The sequence below is a fragment of the Coregonus lavaretus genome (genome assembly GCF_964263955.1).
Source record: "Coregonus lavaretus genome assembly, chromosome: 23".
In the NCBI taxonomy this organism is placed as follows: Eukaryota; Metazoa; Chordata; class Actinopteri; order Salmoniformes; family Salmonidae; genus Coregonus; species Coregonus lavaretus.
In genome coordinates, this window is record NC_140010.1 from 43,253,019 (window position 1) to 43,272,196 (window position 19,178).

A 19,178-nucleotide genomic window follows, 5' to 3' on the forward strand; every position below is an offset into this window, starting at 1 on the left:
GATGGTTGTCCTTCTGGAAGGTTCTCCCATTGCCACAGAGGAACTGGAGCTCTGTCAGTGACCATCGGGTTCTTGGTCATCTCACTGACCAAGGCCCTTCTCCCCCGATTGCTCAGTTTGGCCGGGCGGCCAGCTCTAGGAAGAGTCTTCGTGGTTCCAAACTTCTTCCATTTTAAAATGATGGAGGCCACTGTGTTCTTGGGGACCTTCAATGCTGCAGACATTTTTTGGTACCCTTCCCCAGATCTGTGTCTTGACACAATCCTACATCATGGCTTGGTTTTTTCTCTGACATGCACTGTCAACTATGGGACCTTATATAGACAGGTGTGTGCCTTTGCAAATCATGTCCAATCAATTGAATTTACCACAGGTGGACTCCAATCAAGTTGTAGAAACATCTCAAGGATGATCAATGGAAACAGGATGCACCTGAGCTCGATTTCGAGCCTCATAGCAAAGGGTCTGAATCCTTATGTAAATAAGGTATCTGTTTATTATATGTAATACATTTGCAAAAATTTATAAAAAACAGTTTTCGCTTTGTCATTGTGGGGTATTGTGTGTAGATTGAGGAACATTTTGTATTTCATCCATTTTAGAATAAGGCTGTAGCATACCAAATGTGGAAAAAGTCAAGGGGTCTGAATACTTTCCGATTGCACTGTATGTAACTTGTTAGCTTACCTCGTGTGGTCGTTGGATCCCGAGCAGAGGATGTGCCCGAGTGGGTGCCACGCCAGGCTCCAGATCATGCCCTCATGTGCCATCTCCATACCACCCACCTCCTTCTCCACCCTGACAGAAAGCACAGTAGGAATACATGTTAAGAGCGGGATGTGACATGAAAACAGTCATAATTGGTAATGAACCCAGTCCTTTGTAACAACTATAATGTCATGAATATAGGCTTTGTGTAGGAATTATTCACTTTCAGAGGTATCCAGACTACATTTATGAGCATTGCCTCTTACACACGATTAACGCTTGCTATCATAAATGTTTTACTTTGCTCATTGAAATGACAGTCAGGCAAAGGAATCAAGCCTTTGGCCAGTGATTGGTAGAGGAAATGAGATCCTGTGTGTCGATTGGAAGGTTGAGCTGTCACTCTTACCCTACGTTCCAGAAGAGGAGGGATCCGTCCGAGCCTCCGCTGGCGAACAGGCCCTCGTGGACAGGGTGCCAAGCTACAGCTGGAGACAGGAGACAAAGGGTTAACACACATTTTAATGTCTCAAACTCAGGATCACCACAACAATTAAAAGTGGTCTGTCAACTCAAGGAGTTCCCCTGCACACCAGTAAAAACGATAGAGAACGTATTCACACCCTTGACAGAGCAGCACACAGCAGAAACAATCAATAGCAACACTCATGATCTTCAACCACATACACGCACATGCATACACAGTGTAAATAAACCAAGCAACATTTGGCATCATAACATTCTAACAGTCTAGCTACAGCAGAGGCCATTTGCTGAACTAAGTGCTAAATGGAATAGGCCAAGTCAAGTAAGTCAAGCCAAAGCATACCTGTGGCCTCTTTTTTGTGGCCCCGGAACACCTGCAGCTCCTCCTTGAGGTTGCGGATGTCAAAGAGTTTACACAGGTGGTCGCGGGACGCTGTCAGCAGCCAGTTACCGTTCAGGTTCCACTTCACCTCCATCACCGTGTTCTTATGGGCATGACTGACGGAGAGGGAGGGGGAAAGATGGGGAGAGAGAGACAGTAAGGGACTGATACCTTTTACACACTACTAAGCAGAGCCAAGCTGAGCCAAGCTGTACTGTGCTGGCATGGTTGTGCATCCAGTTGCTGCCGGAACCGTGTGGAAAGGACGAATATCCGAGCCAGCACAGTACGGTTCAGCTTGGCACAGTAGTGTAAAAAGGGTATAAGTTATTTTCTGTCCTCCAAGTTGCCTCAAGCATTTTAAAAAGGATGGAACTATTTTACAGCTTCCCTTACCATCTGTCATCTACTGAGAAACTACATGGTAACATAATTTTAACAAGAAAGCACAAATTGTTACCGAGAAGTACCACATTTTGTTAGATCATTTCTCAGGGGGCTCTGGGTTTTGGGGATGAGGTGCTTTATGCCACTTCCGCTGCCTTTGGGTAAAACTCACAGTGTGGCCAAACTCTGTCCGGTCTTGGGATCCCAGAATTTTATTGGCTGCTGGCTATCTTTGCTCCCAGAAACCACCAAGCCTTTAGTGGGGTGCCAGTCCACACACTTCACGTCAGCTCCGTGACCTGTGGAGGAAGATCACCTTTAGTATCTGTAGGTGTGTTCGAGGCAAAAAGACAGGACAAACATACAATAGTTCACTTGTACGTGCATGTAAGAGGTGGTGCGATCTACGGGTGTATGACAAAGATACAGCATGTGTGTGTGTAGGGGAGTCACTCAATCCCACCTTCACTCACTGTTGGGTAAGTAAACATAAAACTTGGGCAATATACTTGTACCAATGCGCATTAATTATTATTAAAATAGTAGATGTGGTAGCAGACAAAATCCAAAGTAATTACACATACCGGTAGATTACAAAGTGTGTGTGAGAATAATAGACAAAAAATAAGAGGACAAAAGGTGACCAAACATAATTGAGACACCAACAAGGTTTAACAATGTGTACATGTGTGATAGGAGATAGATGACTGTATAAGCCATTGGTGATAACATGACTGATTGACCTTGTCACAATTTGGGACAAATTACTAATTTAAAAACTAAGCCAATTCCTCTGGGTGTTAGGCACTCACAACAATTGTACCTTTTGAGTCTACAAGTAGTAAGTAAGCCCTTCTTCAGGTCTACATAAGCACTACATGACACCAAATAAACGTTGCCTTTGTTTTACCTCACATCACCAAGTGCAGTTTAACGTTCTACAAACAAATATGTGGGGATTTATGACAGTTTAAGTCAAGTGATTGTAAGCAGTGCATTCTTGTGTGTAACCCGTTCAGCCTAAATATTTACATGAAAGCACACACAGGGGTTCCATTTCAAGGGTATGTGCACAGGTAGACATATGCTTGTGATAATGTACTTCCATGTAAAACAGAACATGGGGAGCGGGTGAGAGAGGACATCATTCACTTTGTCTGGCTTTAATGGGTGCAGATTGACAGTGCTTGTGTGTGTGTGTAAATAAGTGAATAATTGGCCACATACACTAGATTGAATACCCTGCGATTCAGCATCCTCACAGTCTAAGATACATCTTAGATAATCCCGGCTTGACACATTCCAATTAGCTTAGTTTGATAGCTTTTAAAAACCTGCTCAAATTAACTCAAAACGATACAAATGCAAGACAAGTTACATTGAAAATAGTGTGCTCAGTCCTTCATAACTGTTAATGTTTGAATCAACTCCAGCTCACTTAACACATGAAATGCTTTGTGGTCCGCTTACTACACCAGACAACACATTCAGTTCAGTTAAAATCTGCTGTATTTTGCCTTTTGACGATATAGTACTATATACATTTTTACCTAGAAGTGCAGCAAGGCATCTCTGCTGTAAAAGCACATTAATTGTATAAGAACATTTGACAAATGGGTGAATTGATAGCTGCATCACCAATCCATTTCTTATAGTGGAAACAAAACTAAGGGAGTAGTGAAATAGATCAATTAAAGTCAATTCACTCAAGGCAACACAGACTAATCAATGGAAGATTTGCACAAAATCTTTGAGTATAGCGTGCACAGCTCTAGTTTTACTTCACATACGGCTTCTCAATAGCACAAATCAAAACAACTGTTGTCAACCAACGGTAATGCACTAGCTTATATTCAAAATATCAGGGTGTCTACTAGAGGAACAAGAAAAGGCAAACTGGTTTCAAGGAAAAGTACAATTCTGCATTTATTCTTCAATGAGCACAGTAAAGTTTAGTTTATTGAAAGGCAACAAAAAACAGAAGCAAGACAAACTGCTTTCAAGTAGGCTAAGAGATCATTTATGCATTATTCTTCAATGAGAACAGTAAAAATTATTTTGTTTATTGCAAGGCAAAAAGCAAGCCTAAGGGCCTTAACCGAAGTCAGACGACAAGTAAACTTGCACACACGGTACAGAATCTGTGAATTAAGCCAATTGCAGATTAGGCCTAAACTTTCTGCATGGCCTGTGAATAGTTAACGTATACAAATTGTCAGACTGCAACTGTGAAAATATTAGCATAATATTAACTAACAAGATGTTTGCTTTATTCATACTTGGCTGGAAGCATTTTATTACAATTTGCACAAGGATGCAAACATGCACTACAATGAATTACCCCCAATCCCTTCAAAAGTCTGGGTACCAGTCTAACATTCCACCCCTTGTACTCCGTGTCATGTGCCAAAGACAAATTACAAGGAGTGGAATGTAATAGCTGAACAGAGACTGGCAACCAGGCTATCCCTTCCCAGCAACTATTAAAAGAAACCAAAGCATGTAATCAAGGAGGAATGTTTTTTTCCTGACTAGGGTGTTTATGCAACAAAGACTTGATGTCTTGACGTGACTGTGAATCATGCTGAACCATCAAGATCCTGACATAAGACAGACACACTACAGAAAAGAACACACCAAACCGTGTACTCTTATGATGCACTAATATACAAGAGTATGGGGCACTGAAACCAGTTCCTGTGAATATAGTATACCATCACTAATAATCCTGCTCAACCTACAGTGCATTCGGAAAGTATTCAGACCCCTTGACTTCTTCCACAGTTACATTACAGCCTTATTCTAAAATATATATATTTTTTTATTCCCCTCAATCTACACACAATACCCCATAATGACAAAGCAAACTCAGGTGTTTAGAAATGTTTGCATATTTATAAAAAATAAAAAAACTGAAATATGACATTTACATAAGCATTCAGACCCTTTACTCAGAACTTTGTTGAAGAACCTTTGGCAGCAATTACAGCCTTGAGTCTTCTTGGACATGACGCTACAAGCTTGGCACACCTGTATTTGGGAAGTTTCTCCCATTCTTCTCTGCAGATCCCCTCAAGCTCTGTCAGGTTGGATGGGGAGCCTCGCTGCACAGCTATATTCAGGTGTCTCCGGAGATGTTCGATCGGGTTCAAGTCCGGGCTCTGTTGGAAGGTGAACCTTCTCCCCAGTCTGAGGTCCTAAGCGATCTGGAGAAGGTTTTTATCAAGGATCTCTGTACTTTGCTCCGGTCCTCTTTCCCTCGATCCTGACTAGTCTCCCAGTCCCTGCCGCTGAAAAACCTCCCCACAGCATAATGCTGCCACCACCATGCTTCACCGTAGGGATGGAGCCAGGTTTCCTCCAGACATGATGCTTGGCATTCAGGCCAAAGAGCTCAATCTTGGTTTCATCAAACCAGAGAATCTTGTTTCTCATAGTCAGAGTCCTTTAGGTTTCTTTTGGCAAACTCCAAGCGGGCTGTCATGTGCCTTTTACTGAGGAGTGGCGTCCGTCTGGCCCCTCTACCATAAAGGCCTGATTGTTAGAGTGCTGGAGAGATGGTTGTCCTTCTGGAAAGTTCTCCCATCTCCACAGAGGAACTCTGGAGCTCTGTCAGAGTGACCATCGGGTTTTTGGTCACCTCCCTGACCAAGGCCCTTCTCCCCCAATTGCTCAGTTTGGCCGGGCAGCCAGCTCTAGGAAGTTGGTGGTTCCAAACTTCTTCCATTTAAGAATGATGGAGGCCACTGTGTTCTTGGGGACCTTCAATGCTGCAGACATTTTTTGCTATCCTTCCCCAGATCTGTGCCTCGACACAATCCTGTCGGAGCTCTATGGACAATTCCTGCGACCTCATGGCTTGGTTTATGACCTGACATGCACTGTCAACTGTGGGACCTTATATAGCATAAATGTAGATATTCCATAAAAAAATCAGCCGTTTCCAGCTACAATAGCCATTTACAACATTAACAATGTCTACAATGTATTTCTGATCTTTTTGATGTTATTTTAATGGACAAAAAAAATGCTTCTCTTTCAAAAACAAGGACATTTCTAAGTGACCACCAAACTTTTGAACGGTAGTGTTTGTTTATTTTTAATACATTTGCAAACATTTCTAAAAACCTGTTTTCGCTTTGTCATTATGGGGTATTGTGTGTAGATTGATGAAAAATAAATATTTCATACATTTTAGAATAAGGCTGTAACGTAACAAAATGTGGAAAAAGTCAAGGGGTCTGAATACTTTCCGAATGTACTGTATTAGTGCATGTAATGATGTTGAAAGAAACATTAAAAGGGGAAGTTCAGTATTTCACAACTTAATGTAAGATGGTTCCTCCCCATGAAAGTAGTCGATGGGCCAGTACAAAATGTAATCCACGGTTTCTTTAAACAGCCACTAAACTTCAGCTAACTTTAGCTATCGTTATCTAAAAATCTACTGGGAGTGATCGCATGTGGTTCCCGGCAACAACAAAAAATCACCTTTAAGTAACGTCAAACCAAATGATTGAGCTATTTGGCCATTACATTTTTAATGAGTCAGGCATGCCCCATTCCTCCCATTGATTTTTAGCTAACGGTGGCAAAAGTTAGCTCAAGTTAGTGGTAGCTGTTAAAAAAAAAGAAACAAACCATGGATTACAGTTTCTCCTGGCCCATAGACTACTTTCAGGGGAAGAACCATCAAACATAAAGGAATGTTAAGGAAAACATTAAGAAACCATCTAACATTAAGGTGCAAAATACTAAATTCCCTTTTAATTTAAAAGTGAATCATTTTGTAATTCTGATATTAAAGGAGATGACCGCCCAACATAAGCATTATTGCCCTAACACTAAACACTTCTAGCTAGCTAGATGAAAAGAAGCAGCTGTTCATTACTGCAGATAGTGGTGTGAACTGTAACTGCAGCTTCAAAAACCTAGCTATGGTTTATCGAACGCCATAATTATGGTGTATCAAAAATAATAAACATGAAATAAATAAATATGCTAATGATAGCATGCTGAACATCAATGCTTTTGTACTGCAGAGCCTAAGTCTAATCACTAATTCAAAAGCTATAGGAAGAATAACTCTTACTAACCAACCTCACAATGTAAATACATTATGTACGACATGTATGTTTGGAAACTGAACTAGCTTTAGCCTTTATAGCTATATTATATAAAATACAATTGATGCAATTAAATGCTCGTGCAACGTGCCTAGTTGGTGTTGGGATAGGCCTACCTATTCATTCACAAAGGTTTGTGTTCATGGATGGTTCAGACTTATGGGTACAGTAAAGGAACATGTTTTCGGGGGTGAGTCAGTGGTCAGTGAGGTGTATCAATTAGGTACAGCTGTATGTGTATTCAACAGAAAACATACCTCTGAGAATTCTCTCCTCGTGACAGCGTAGAAAGTCCCAGATGCGTACGGTTCCGTCGTCAGAGCAAGTGGCAAATTTATTATCCGTAGGTGAGAAACTGAAGACAGAGTGAGGCAGGAAGACAATCAACAATGCAGGAAGACACAGTTGGGCTCCCAGGGTTTACAACAGGGTCAAATCCTAGTACAACTTAGTACAGTACAACCACTTAGGGGGCATTTCCTGGGCACAACAGCAACCTCACCCTCTAGCTGTGTTTTGGCATTTAACAAAATTCACAAAACTTGACCTGAACAGTGACGGAAACTCAAGACAAATACTATCTCATTCAACAAACAGTCTTGCCCCACAACTAACACGTTGAGTCATTACACTAGAACGTATCTACCCAAAACGTAACTACACCTACATTATATATACAAAAGTATGTGGACACCCCTTCAAATTAGCGGATTCAGCTATTTCAGCCACACCCGTTGCTGACAGGTGCATAAAATCGAGCACACCGCCATGCAATCTCCATAGACAAACATTGAAGAGCTCAGTGACATTCAACGTGGCACCGTCATTGGATGCCACCTTTCCAACAAGTCAGTTCGTCACATTTCTGACCTGCTAGGGCTGCCCCGGTTAACTGTAAGTGCTGTTATTGTGAAGTGGGAATGTCTGGGAGCAACATTTACATTTAAGTCATTTAGCAGACGCTCTTATCCAAAGCGACTTACAGTTAGTGAGTGCATACATTTTCAAGGAGGTTTGTAGGTCTCCTTGCTCGCACACGCCTTTTCAGTTCTGCCCACAAATTGTCTATAGGATTGAGGTCAGGGCTTTGTGATGGCCACTCCAATACCTTTACTTTGTTGTCCTTAAGCCATTTTGCCACGACATTGGAAGTATGCTTGGGGTCAGTCCATTTGGAAGACCCATTTGCGACCAAGCTTTAACTTCCTGACTGACGTCTTGAGTTGCTTCAATATATCCACATCATTTTCCTTCCTCATGATGCCATCTATTTTGTGAAGTGCACCAGTCCCTCCTGTAGCAAAGCACCCCCACAGCATGATGCTGCCACCCCTGTGCTTCACGGTTGGAATGGTGTTCTTCGGCTTGCAAGCAACCTCCTTTTTCCCTCCAAACATAACGATGTTCATTATGGCCAAACAGTTCTATTTTTGTTTCATCAGAAAAGAGGACATTTCTCCAAAAAGTACGATCTTTGTCCCCATGTGCAGTTGCAAACAGTAGTCTGGCTTTTCTATGGCGGTTTTGGAGCAGTGGCTTCTTCCTTGCCGAGCAGCCTTTCAGGTTATGTCGATATAGGACTCGTTTTACTGTGGATACAAATACTTTTGTATCTGTTTCCTCCAGCATCTTCACAAGGTCCTTTGCTGTTGTTCTGGGATTGATTTGCAACAACAGATCAGCTGCGAAGCGGTAGGCCACACAAGCTCACAGAACGGGAAAGCCGAGCGCTGAAGCGCGTAAAAATAGTCTGTCCTCGTTTGCAACACTCACTACCGAGTTCCAAACTGCCTCTGGAACCAACGTCAGCACAATAACTGTTCATCGGGAACTTCATGAAATGGGTTTCCATGGCCGAGCAGCCGTACACAAGCCTAAGAACACCATGTGCAATGCCAAGCGTCGGCTGGAGTGGTGTAAAGCTTGCCGCCATTGGACTCCGGAGCAGTGGAAACGCCTTCTCTGGAGTGATGATTCACACTTCACCATCTGGCAGTCGACGGACAAATCTGGGTTTGGCAGATGCCAGGAGAACGCTACCTGCCCCAACGCAAAGTGCCAACTGTAAAGTTTGGTGGAGGAATAATGGTCTGGGGCTGTTTTTCATGGTTTGGCCTAGGCTCCTTAGTTCCAGTGAAGGGAAATCTTAACACTACAGTATACAATTACATTCTAGACAACTGTTGCCACAAACTTTGTGGCAACAGTTTTGGGAAGGCCCTTTCCTGTTTCAGCATGACAATGCCCTCGTGCACAAAGCAAGGTCCATACAGAAATTGTTTGTCGAGATCGGTGTGGAAGAACTTGACTGGCCTGCACAGAGCCCTGACCTCAACCCCATCGAACACCTTTGGGATTAATTGGAATGCCGACTGCGAGCCAGGCCTAATCGTCCGACATCAGTGTCCGACCTCACTAATGCTCTTGTGGCTGAATGGAAGCAAGTACCCGCAGCAATGTTCCAAAATCTAGTGGAAAGCCTTCCCAGAAGAGGGGAGGCTGTTATAGCAGCAAAGGGGGGGCCAATTCCATATTAATGCCCCTGATTTTGGAATGAGACGTTCGACAAGCATGTGTCCACATACTTTTGGTCATGTAGTGTACACCTGTATAACCATTTATTTATTTTTAAAGACACAATCAGGTCTAAACTGTAACCCAAAAGCAATCTTCACACTAGACGTAAACCCAAGTTAAATTCATCTTTCTCAGTTTACACAAGCATTACCATCTATACTCAAATTACCAATACCTACAATAACTGCATTTGTCTTGGCCTTACACTAAAGCAACAGTAAGCAAGCCAGCTAAAAACTAAATCTAAACCTGCCTTTCTTAACATGCACAATATCTGCAAGCCATTCATAATCTTCAACAACTCTTGGCCAGTCCCATTGCTATTCCTATTCCCTTCAGTGTTTACAGACTGAGGTGATCAGAAAGGTGAAGCCAATATGGCGAAAGCTCAGCCTTGCCCTCCACTAGACCTTGTGAAACGTTGGCCATAATGCATTAACTAATCCAATTTGTGCACACAAAGAAGTAGAAGCTAGGGGAAAATGTAACTGGGCTGTCTAGGGTGAGATTACAGAGCCGTAGTATTTGACCAAAAGTGGACTTCTGTTGAGATATGTCAAAGGTGATCTGTTTTATAGATCAAGCAATATACACTTTACAAAATGATGGAAATGATAGGCAGCGGCACTATATCATTTCCAGATTTGCAGAGCTTAGGCCTATGTCTGAAAACAGACAAACTTATATTATTTTTTTTACAGCATCATGAGGTAGTGCATTCCTGTTAGTCAATCAGATAATATGTTTCTGTCTGTAGTTGACGCAACAGTTGTAATGTAGTGATGAACTAACGTACTAGGCCCAAACGTGACTCATACCAACAGCAAAGACAGCCTACACCTGACACAAGAGACACCTGAGGAACTTCTTGACTAGTTCCCTAATTGCAATCTTCAGTTTTGGAGCACAGCCATCAATGCTTGTATGATGTCAGTGCCCTTTTCCTCCTGTCATAATTTTCCCAGGGCTACGCCACAGCCCTAAGATGCTTCATTTTCAATTGGTCCTGGAGATTCAATGCACGTTAAATATTAACAACAAGACAGTAAAAGTGCCCCTCAAACATTAACAGTCAAAGAAAATAAGTTGTGGCATTGAGAAGTTATGTATTCAAGAGTGAAGCTTTAAGTTATGTTACAGGTCACGAGGTAAACCCAGCATAAAACCCTATTCATGATCTTTATTGAATATTTTCGTAAAGCTCCATGAAGGCAACCACCACCAAAGGTAGAAATATACACAATGGCAACCTTTTATTAAATAAATCTCTAACTCCACTGCCCCATTCAATTTAGATATTAAAGCTGCAATATGTAACTTTTTGGGCGACCCAACCAAATGCACATAGAAAAGTGTGTTATAGATCTGTCACTCATTGAAAGCAAGTCTAAGAAGCGGTAGATTTGTTCAACGTGTGCCATTTCTATGCTTCCCGTTCTTAAGTTTAGTTTTTGCATCTTTTACTTTCGGTTTTGTACACAAGCTTCAAACAGCTGAAAATGCAATATTTCACAGCGGTTTAGATGGTACAATGATTCTCTACACTATACTTGCTTGTTTTGTCACAAACTGAAATTAAGCAAACTATTAGAATCTTTAGCAACGAGGCAATGGTGGAGCGATTTCTGCATAGTGCATCTTTAACTTTCAATATACCAGGGAAATTGGGGTGATGGGAAGGTGGGTGGTCAAAGCGACCTTGTGGGTTGCGTGGAAATTCAAAGTGAAGGGTGATGGCCAACTACTCTAACCCCAGAGGCAATTTGGTTGTGTGTTCAACAGAAATTATCTTTATTCAAGAAGCTATGGGGTCACTTGTGGATGTGGGTTTTGTCACTGGGATAGATTCAACGGCGGACAACATGGGGGTGGCAATATTGGTGGATCCAAAAGGTGGGAATTGTAGACATGCGTTTGCCTACATCTCAAAAAACTTCAAACCAACCACGGGACCGTGGCAAAGTGTGTGGATGGAGTGACCTTATGTGTGTGTGAGACGCCTTCCCCAAAGGTCCATAAGAGGGATAATACTGCCCCCTTGTGGAAGTGCGCCACATTCAAACCTCCCTGTCCCAACATCAGGTGCAACCTCTCCACTTTATTCGGTATAACTCTGTCCCTCTGGGCTCATCTATGCAAACCAGTAGTCTTAACGTGCGTCAATACCTTTTGAGTATAGATATAGATCAACACTTTATTTAACAAGACCGTGAAAATCAACCTTTTCTGTACATAGTAGTTATGTATAGAAAAAATCAAGATACACAACTCATCATGAGCCACAGGCAATAAGAAGAGAAATATAAAAAAGATCAGTGCAGTGTTGCGACAGCACAGACGTACATTTATCAATCATTTTCAGGGGAAACAGCAATAACAACAGTAATAGGCTGGGGTTAACTACAGAAAATGGTAGATTGTGTATAGACCTGGCCTCTCTAATCGCCTCCTTGTGAGCCTGGAACATCTTGACGTTGTTCATGTTGGACTGCCAGTACTTGACGTAGCCGCCGTGGTCGGCCGTCAGCATCCACATGTCGTTGTGAGACCAGGTCATGGCCCGCACGGGGCTGTCATGGGCCTGAGGGGAGTAGAGGAGAGACAGACGTAGCGTCAGAGAAAGCACCAGGACCAAAAACACAGGGGCTAGAAGACAGTGGATATACAACCGCCGCATTTCTTGTGGTTCCAACCCCATGCCTAACCATAACCTTTGGCTCCGCCGGCTGAATACACCTTTCAACAACAAAAAAACATCTCTGAATTTTTAAGTTCATTGTAAAGTGTTGTAGGAGGGTGGATTCAATTTTTACCTGTAAGATGGTCTCAAAGTTGAAGGTAAGTCCGTTCCACAAGGTGAACTCCCCACTGGAGGCTCCTGTGACAAGTCGCCTCCCCTCAGGAGTCCACTATGAACGAGGGAGAGGGATGGAGGAGACGAGGAGAGAAAGGGAGGAACAGTTGGATAAATTAAAGGGGTAATGAAAAATGGAACAAAAATAGATAAGTGAGACTGAACTTAGTAATGACCTTCTGAAGTGCCGGTTTATATTCTGCAGAAAACTCAATTCCTGGTGGACCGAGTGTGTGGGTTTTGGCTCGTCCCATGTACTAGATTGACCAATTAAGGGCATGAGCTATGTTTCCATAAACTTGTCCAAAGTATTGTCGATTTTTTGGCAACATTAAAAAGTTTGCATAGAAAATAGATGCAACAATTGGCTGCTACGGTGCATTTCCATGTAACTGTTGTCGATAAAAACAGTTGGATGTAATGACACCCCCCCCCCCTAGAATGCAAGAATTGACTAATATTTGCCATATTCTAATCATTCTCATGTGACAACGTATCGCCACGGTCCGTGCTATGGTAAAACTTGCCCTCCTGTTCTTCTGAAATAATTGTAAGTAGGGCTGGGTGATATATCAAATTAATTTGATTAATTTGAATGTATGTTTTAGCATGATGTTCCAAATGCCTGTATCGCAAGAATCAAGGTATAAGTCTTTGTCTTTTTGGTCTGGTTTCCATCGCTCCTTCTGTGCACCTTACCACTCACACACAGACACTAAGCCCCTCCCCCTGCCACTCACAAAAAAAAGAGACGGAAAATCACTTCTTCCTCTCTGACAACAAGCAGTTTCAACTTGCTATTTGCATTTAAGGTATGTCCCAACATGTAATAGAGAACGTAACCTTTGTAACGATACCCTTTTTATGTCTCAACTCCCAACATTTAGAACAGAGCAGTCCCTACTAAGACGGGAGTATCAAGAATTAACATGATTGAGGAAAATGAATGCTCAGTTTGTCGCATTTGGCACCACGTATCACTAGCAGCATTATAGCCACAGACTTATGCTAGCTGTATAGTCTGTGTTTTACAAATGTACAATGAGCATAAAAAAATGCATTTGTATACGGGATTAGCAACTCGTTCACATTCTGAGAAATAAGCATCTTCTTCTCCAGGTAGCTTGGCCACTTGATTTCAACATCTAAACAAAGTGAACAGGCTGTGTTGTTCAAACAGTTGGAGACGAACAGGAGGGTGTATTCATAACAGTTCAACTGTTCTACCTTTTGAGCAAGCAAATAGATCCAAGTTGGCAAGACTTTAAATACACGGCTTTAAAAAATAAAGGGAACACTTAAACAACACAATGTAACTCCAAGTCAATCACACTTCTGTGAAATCAAACTGTCCACTTAGGAAGCAACACTGATTGACAAATTTCACATGCTGTTGTGCAAATAGAATAGACAACAGGTGGAAATTATAGGCAATTAGCAAGACACCCCCAATAAAGGACTGGTTTTGCAGGTGGTGACCACAGACCACTTCTCAGTTCCTATGCTTCCTGGCTGATGTTTTGGTCACTTTTGAATGCTGGCGGTGCTTTCACTCTAGTGGTAGCATGAGATGGAGTCTACAACCCACACAAGTGGCTCAGATAGTGCAGCTCATCCAGGATGGCACATCAATGCGAGCTGTGGCAAGAAGGTTTGCTGTGTCTGTCAGCGTAGTGTCCAGAGCATGGAGGCGCTACCAGGAGACAGGCCAGTACATCAGGAGACGTGGAGGAGCCCATAGGAGGGCAACAACCCAGCAGCAGGACCGCTACCTCCGCCTTTGTGCAAGGAGGAGCACTGCCAGAGCCCTGCAAAATGACCCCCAGCAGGCCACAAATGTGCATGTGTCTGCTCAAACGGTCAGAAACAGACTCCATGAGGGTGGTATGAGGGCCCGACGTCCACAGGTGGGGGTTGTGCTCACAGCCCAACACCGTGCAGGATGTTTGGCATTTGCCAGAGAACACCAAGATTGGCAAATTCGCCACTGGCGCCCTGTGCTCGTCTTCTTGGCGGTGGGTCAGTCATGGTGGGCGTGGCATTTCTTTGGGGGGCCGCACAGCCCTCCATGTGCTCGCCAGAGGTAGCCTGACTGCCATTAGGTACCGAGATGAGATCCTCAGACCCCTTGTGAGACCATATGCTGGTGCGGTTGGCCCTGGGTTCCTCCTAATGCAAGAATGCTAGACCTCATGTGGCTGGAGTGTGTCAGCAGTTCCTGCAAGAGGAAGGCATTGATGCTATGGACTGGCCCGCCAGTTCCCCAGACCTGAATCCAATTGAGCACATCTGGGACATCATGTCTCGCTCCATCCACCAACGCCACGTTGCACCACAGACTGTCCAGGAGTTGGCGGATCCTTTAGTCCAGGTCTGGGAGGAGATCCCTCAGGAGACCATCCGCCACCTCATCAGGAGCATGCCCAGGCGTTGTAGGGAGGTCATACAGGCACGTGGAGGCCACACACTACTGAGCCTCATTTTGACTTGTTTTAAGGACATTACATCAAAGTTGGATCAGCCTGTAGTGTGGTTTTCCACTTTAATTTTGAGGGTGACTCCAAATCCAGATACATTTGATTTCCATTGATAATTTTTGTGTGATTTTGTTGTCAGCACATTCAACTATGTAAAGAAAAAAGTATTTAATAAGATTATTTCATTCATTCAGATCTAGGATGTGTTATTTTAGTGTTCCCTTTATTTTTTTGAGCAGTGTATAAAGATTAGCTGGCTACTCACTAGCAGTGGGCTTGTGCTTGAGAGATTGTTTATGAGACCTGTATACGTTTTCTAAAATGCCTGCTACCAGAAGTTGGTCATTATTAGTGGATGTGCAATGTGCACGGTTCTATTTACATTTGTAAAAAGGGCATTTTCGTAGACAGACTTGAAAGCCAGATCAGTGATTATTGAAAAAAAGCAGGTTAAACTATATTGATCAAATAATTAAATGATTAGTGGGTGTTATGGTTCAAGGCTTATATTTAGCCTACGTATAATTTTACAAGCCTTCATTAGATTATTCCAGATTGTTTGAAATGTAGTGTATTGATGTTTAATTGTGCAACAAAGCATATTTAGAGAAATTGTTTTGTTTTTCTCTTATAAATCAAGCTCTACAGTGCATTCGGAAAGTATTCAGACCCCTTCCCTTTTTGTTATGTTACAGTACGGTACCAGAACATTTCTGCAGCATTGAAGGGGTCCAAGAACACAGTGGCCTCCATCATTATTAAATGGAAGAAGTTTGGAACCACCTAGATTCTTCCTAGAGCTGGCCGCTTGGCCAAACTGAGCAATCGGGGGAGAAGGGACTTGGTCAGGGAGGTGACCAAGAACCCAATGGTCACTCTGACAAAGCTCCAGAGTTCCTCTGTGGAGATGGGAGAACAACCATCTCTATAGCACTCCACTAATCAGATTATGGTAGAGTGGCCAGACGGAAGCCACTCCTCAATAAAAAGGCACATGACTGCCCACGTGGAGTTTGCCAAAAGGCACCGAAAGGACTCTGACAATGAGAAACAAGATTCTCTGGTCAGATGAAACCAAGATTAGATTGAACTCTTTGGCCTGAATGCCAAGCGTCACGTCTGGAGGAAACCTGGCACCATCTCTACGGTGAAGCATGGTGGTGGCAGCATCATGCTGTGGGGAGGTTTTTCAGCGGCAGGGACTGGGACACTAGTCAAGATCGAGGGAAAGATGAACGGAGTGAAGTACAGAGAGATCCTTGATGAAAACCTGCTCCAGATCGCTCAGGACCTCAGACTGGGGCGAAGGTTCACCTTCCAACAGGACAACGACCTTAAGCACACAGCCAAGACTACGCAGGAGTGGCTTCGGGACAAGTCTCTGAATGTCCTTGAGTGGCCCAGCCAGAGCCCAGACATTAACCTGATAAAACATCTCTGGAGAGACCTGAAAATAGCTGTGCAGCAACGCTCCCCATCCAACCTGACAGAGCTTGAGAGGATCTGTAGAGAAGAGTGGGAGAAACTCCCCAAATACAGGTGTGCCAAGCTTCTTGAGTCACACCCAAGAAGATTTGAGACTGTAATCGCTGCCAAAGGTGCTTCAACAAAGTACTGAGTAAATGGTCTGAATACTTACGTAAATGTGATTTGCGCTTTATAGATACACGCGTATCTTCAAATACCTTCAAAATTATTCTGCCATCATTTATTTAGAAAAACACTTTCCATCATTTGTCGCAATAAAGAAAGTTAGACAAAAGAAAATCCATCCGTCTAACAGATACAAACTTTGCCCATCTTTAGAACATTTCTCCTATAATTTCTCCTATAGCTGCCTTTTCCATTTCACATTTCGCAATGTTTTTTGAGACTTTGCTTTCATCGAATAAACCCGGTTCAATGGAAACTTGTCTAGTGATTAGTCAGGAACTCCCTTCACCTGGTTGTCTCGGTCTTCATTGGACACAAAATGTAATAACAAAAACCAGACGACACACAGCCCTCCAGGAATTGAGTGATACCCATGCACTATGGGCTTCACATGGTCTCAGAGTGATACAAGTAATCTGCCCTGAACAAATGAGGAAAGTGTGTGAGGAGAGACTTACCCTTATGACAAAGACGGGGCACTTTACTTTGTTTGTGGAGGTTCGGACAAACTTTGTGGTCACTGCGTTCATGGGGTTACTCAAGATGCCCACAGGAGGAACCAGCTACAAGAGCCAGAGGAATAAAGGGAGATGAGAGAAAAAAAGAGACATTTCAGCATATTGTCTAAAAATGGGTACAAAATACATCAAATCTAGCCAGGAAGAGGGACTTGCTAACACCCTGACACGGATTCATTGATAACATATTTTCTTACTGGCTCACGGACAACAGAAGGTCAAAATCACTGTTTTAATTGTAAATCATATAAGCCTAGTATCTGTCCATACTTACATCATTGTAGCATCCTGCATCTGGTTGGATGGCACGGAAATCTCTGTGGTCTCGCTGCCACAAGCGATTCTGCAGTCAAGAAAAAGAAAGCATTTAAGGAACCATGAAAAAAGGGACAAAGGTCTTTGCATTCACATACATTTCAGCCAAATACAATGCATTCAGAAAATATTCAGACCCCTAGACCTTTTTCACATTTTGTTACGTTACAGCCTTATTCTACAATGGATTAAATAAAAAATGTCTCATCAATCTACACACACTACCTCATAATGACAAAGCGAAATCAGGTTTAGACATTTTTTCAAATGCATTAAAAATAACACAGAAATATCTTATTTACATAAGTATTCAGACTCCTTGCTATGAGACTCGAAATTGAGCTCAGGTGCATCCTGTTCCCATTGATCATCCTTGAGATGTTTTTATAACTTGATTGGTAAATTCAATTGAATGGACATTATTTGGAAAGACACACCTGTCTATATCAGGTCCCACAGTTGACAGTGCATGTCACAACAAAAACCAAGCCATGAGGTCAAAGCAATTGTCCGTAGAGCGCCGAGACAGGATTGTGTCGAGGCACAGATCTGGGGAAGGGTACCAAAAAATGTCTGCAGCATTGAAGGTCCCCAAGAACAGTGGCCTCCATCATTCTTAAATGGAAGAAGTTTGGAACCACCAAGACTCTTCCTAGAGCTAGCCGCCTGGCCAAACTGAGCAATCGGGGGAGAAGGGACTTGGTCAGGGAGGTGACCAAGAACCCACTGGTCAGTCTGACAGAGCTCCAGAATTCCTCTGTGGAGATGGGAGAACCTTCCAGAAGGACAATCATCTCTGCAGCACTCCAACAAATCAGGCCTTTATGGTAGTAGAGTGGTCAGATGGAAGCTACTCCTCAGTAAAAGGCACATGACAGCCCGCTTGGTTTGCCAAAAGGCACCTATAGGACTCTCAGACCATGAGAAACAAGATTCTCTGGTCTGATGAAACCAAGATTCAACTCAATGCCAAGCGGCACGTCTGGAGGAAACCTGGCACCATTCCTACGGTTAAGCATGGTGGTGGCAGCATCATGCTGTGTGGATGTTTTTCAGCGGCAGGGACTGGGTGACTAGTCAAGATCGAGGAAAAGATGAACGGAACAAAGTACAGAGCGATCCTTGATGAAAACCTGCTCCAGAGCGCTCAGGACCTCAGACTGGGGTGAAGGTTCACCTTCCAACAGGACAACGACCCTAAGCACACAGACAAGACAACGCACGAGTTGCTTCAGGACAACTCTGAATGTCCTTGAGTATCCCAGCCAGAGCCCAGACTTGAACATCTCTGGACAGACCAGAAAATAGCTGTGCAGCGACGCTCCCCATCCAACCTGACAGAGCTTGAGAGGATCTGCAGAGAAGAATAGGAGAAACTTCCGAAGTACAGGTGTGCCAAGCTTGAAGCGTCATACCCAAGTAGACTCAAGGCTGTAATCGCTGCCAAAGGTGCTTCAACAAAGTACTGAGTAAAGGGTCTGAATACTTATGTAAATGCAATATAATAATTTAATAAATTGTTTAATAAGGCTGTAACGTAACAAAATGTGGAAAAAGTAAAGGGATCTGAATACTTTCCAAATGCACTGTACATACGTGGGAGTGAGTGCTCAAGTACAGCTCTCTGCGCTCATGGTCATGTCTGCGTGTGGATATTAGAAACTGGCCATGTCCGAATACCCATACTTGCATTCT

General features: G+C 43.0%; 1 protein-coding gene across 3 annotated transcripts in view; it reads right to left on the reverse strand.

The window, feature by feature from the left end:
* Positions 1 to 19,178, reverse strand: part of wdr33 (WD repeat domain 33) — a 39,791-nt gene that overhangs the window by 15,685 nt on the left and 4,928 nt on the right. For all 3 annotated transcript variants that reach the window (XM_084139936.1, XM_084139935.1, XM_084139934.1), the window contains exons 3-11: positions 17,443 to 17,511; positions 17,109 to 17,213; positions 12,480 to 12,575; positions 12,096 to 12,247; positions 7,347 to 7,444; positions 2,136 to 2,262; positions 1,538 to 1,692; positions 1,118 to 1,196; positions 688 to 798 (exon numbers count right to left, since the gene is read on the reverse strand). In XM_084139936.1, the coding sequence (XP_083996062.1) occupies positions 688 to 798; positions 1,118 to 1,196; positions 1,538 to 1,692; positions 2,136 to 2,262; positions 7,347 to 7,444; positions 12,096 to 12,247; positions 12,480 to 12,575; positions 17,109 to 17,213; positions 17,443 to 17,511 (992 nt within the window). The remainder of the gene's footprint in view (positions 1 to 687; positions 799 to 1,117; positions 1,197 to 1,537; positions 1,693 to 2,135; positions 2,263 to 7,346; positions 7,445 to 12,095; positions 12,248 to 12,479; positions 12,576 to 17,108; positions 17,214 to 17,442; positions 17,512 to 19,178) is intronic.